General features: G+C 40.2%; 1 protein-coding gene across 1 annotated transcript; it reads left to right on the forward strand.

The window, feature by feature from the left end:
- Positions 1 to 2,362: 2,362 nt before the first annotated feature.
- Positions 2,363 to 2,698, forward strand: LOC139870710 (uncharacterized). The gene has a single exon (XM_071858492.1). It carries the CDS (start codon positions 2,363 to 2,365, stop codon positions 2,696 to 2,698), a length of 336 nt encoding a protein of 111 aa, XP_071714593.1.
- The last annotated feature ends 408 nt before the right edge of the window (positions 2,699 to 3,106 follow it).

Genomic DNA, 3,106 nt, shown 5'->3' on the forward strand with positions numbered 1-3,106 from the left:
AGACTTCAAACCATCAGTTTAGAGGCAAAGAAGGGTCAATCCAATGATTCAAGAAGTTGTCAAGAAAGAAGTAATCAAACTTTTGGATGCCGGTCTGATCTATCCTATTTATGATTCACCGTAGGTAAGTCCTGTTCAAGTGGTACCCAAGAAACGAGGAATGACTGTAATCAAAAATGAGAATAATGAGCTTATTCCTACACGGGAGGTCACCGGTTGGAGGCGTTGCATAGACTATCGTAAATTAAACGATGCAATCGCAAAAGATCATATTCCACTTGCGTTCGTTGATCAAATGTTGGAACGACTATCATGAAATGAGTTCTATTACTTACTTGACGGTTTTTCCGGCTACTTTCAAATTCCCCTCAATGCAAAGAAACAAAAAAAGACAACCTTCACCTGTCCTTATTGAACATTCACCTACCGACACATGCCCTTTGGGTTATGCAATGCACCTGCTACATTCCAGAGGTGCGTGGTAGCTATATTCCATGACATGATTGAACGTTGTATGAAATTTTTCATGGATGACTTCTCTGTCTTCGGTAGTACCTTTGAGAATTGCCTTTCTAACCTTGACAAGATGCTCACCTGGTATGAAGATTCGAACTTTGTTATAAACTGGGAAAAATTTCACTTCCTGGTAAAAGAAGGAATTGTTTTAGGACATAAGATATCAAAGTCAGGAATAAAAGTCGACAAGTCTAAAATTGAAACCATAACCAAGCTTCCAGAACCTACCACAGTAAAAGCTGTGAGGAGTTTCCTTGGACACGCCAGATTCTACCGACCTTTTATCAAAGATTTTTCAAAGGTCACACAACCTATTACTCATTTCGTCAGAAAGGAACCATTTATTTTCAATGAAGAATGTATTCAAGTGTTCAACTATCTGAAGGAACAGCTCACACATACACCCATAATGATAGCTCCTGATTGGAGCTTACCCTTCAAAATCATGTATGGCGCTAGTGATTCATAGTTAGAGCTGTACTAGTACAACGAAAAGATAAATATTTTCATCCAATCTATTACGCCAGTAAAACCTTAACCAGAGCTCGAGAGAATTACACCACTACGGAAAAGGAGCACCTGGCAGTAGTTTTCGCTTTTGACAAATTCTGTTCCTATCTCATCTTGTCCAAAACTGCGGTTTACACAGATCATTCAGCCATAAAATATCTGTTTACTAAGCAAGATGCTAAACCAAGACTCATACGACGGATCTTACTCCTTCATGAATTCGATATTGAGATTAAAGATAAGAAAGGATCGGAGAATGTCGCAGCAGATCATCTTAGTCTCTTGGAAAATCCGGTGATGGAACAACTTGTTGAACAAGATATTAGAGACAAATTTCTGGAAGAACATCTTATGAGCTTAGGACAAGCCAACATAGGATCACAATTCACGGATACTCCTTGGTAAACTAACATAGCCAAATACCTAGTTGCCGGAGTAGTGCCAAAACGAATGAGCATATCTCGAATAAGAAAGTTCTTCAGGGATGCTAAGTTTTACTACTGGGAAGATCCGTACCTGTTCAGAATTTTCCCTGATCAGTTAATTAGGAGATGCGTAGATGAGAAACAAGCAACTGTGATTCTTCACCAATGTCATCACGATCCAACTGGAGGTCATCATAGAGCAAAATTAACCACAAGAAAATTCAGCGATTTAGGATTTTATTGGCGTACTATATTCCAAGATGCGCAAGACCTTGTAAAGCGTTGCAACGCTTGCCAAAGACAAGGGATCATTCTGTAATGAATGAGATGCCTAGAACTAATATCCAAGCTTGCGAAATCTTCGATATATTTGGATTAGATTTTATGAGGTTGTTCCCCAAATCTAATGGGAAAGAATACGTCCTCGTAGAAGTAGATTACGTCTCCAGATGGCCCGAAGCACAAGCATTTCCAACCAATGATGCCAAGGTCTTCACTAATTTCCTGAAAAGACTCTTCTTCCGATTCGGAGCTCCCCGTGCTATAATAAGTGATAGAGGTACACACTTCTATAATACACAATTCATGAAGGTGATGTAACAATACGGAGTTACCCACAGGATGTCCACTGCCTATCATCCGCAGACCAACGGGCAGGTAAAAATCACTAACAGAGAACTCAAAAAAAATTCTAGAACGAACCGTCGACCATCATGGAAATAAATGGGCCAAAGAAACTAGATGATGCTTTGTGGGCATTCCGGACTGCTTACAAGAATCCTCTAGGAACAACACCCTACAACATGATCTATGGAAAAGCATCTTACCTTCCGCTGGAACTCGAATACAAAGCTCTCTGGGCATTGAAAACCTGTAACCTCAATCCTTCAGTAACCGCTAGGCATTGGAAGATGCAGATGAATGAACTCACGGAATTAAGAGATCAAGCATACGAGACATCATATATCTACAAGGAACGAACAAAGCTGACACAGGATGCAAAACTTATACCAACAAAGTTCGCTCTTGGAGATACAGTTCTACTCTTCAATTCTCGATTTAAGAAATTCACTGGTAAATTCAGATCACGATGGAGTGGACCAGTCAAAGTAATACATGCTTTTTCGCATGGAGCCATAGAATTAGAAGGACCTACCGGAAATTTCAAAGTCAATGGCTACCCATTGAAAGCTTATTTAGAAGACCAAAGCAGGGAGGAACATCTCTTCTCCCTTGATCCATTTTGAAGACAAGCCAGAAGAAGTCGAGCTGCAACGACTTGATAAACAAAGCGCTCTTGGGAGGCACCCCTTGCTTATATTTTTTTAAAATCATTTTTCAATTTCAATTTATTTTTAGTCTACGATTTATTTTACTGTGCACTAACACTAAGCGCCATACTTACGCTTAGTGCTTGATTGTTTATTGAAATGTATCCAGGAAAAATGCCAAGTTCAGGTGCTTCCTATAGCATACCCATCCGCGGGAGGAGGACTCCCAGGGTTTACCTTTTAGAGAGTAGTACAGACCAGCACAGGCCTATGACGGGACAGCTAGGCCTAAGATGTTATATTTTAGAGAGTGTTGATGAGGATATCAGTATGGCACCACCAGCTCCTCCAGTACAATGCTCAAGGTGTTTAGCCTCTAAACCC

Source organism: Rutidosis leptorrhynchoides, chromosome 10 (genome assembly GCF_046630445.1).
Source record: "Rutidosis leptorrhynchoides isolate AG116_Rl617_1_P2 chromosome 10, CSIRO_AGI_Rlap_v1, whole genome shotgun sequence".
Taxonomy (NCBI): Eukaryota; Viridiplantae; Streptophyta; class Magnoliopsida; order Asterales; family Asteraceae; genus Rutidosis; species Rutidosis leptorrhynchoides.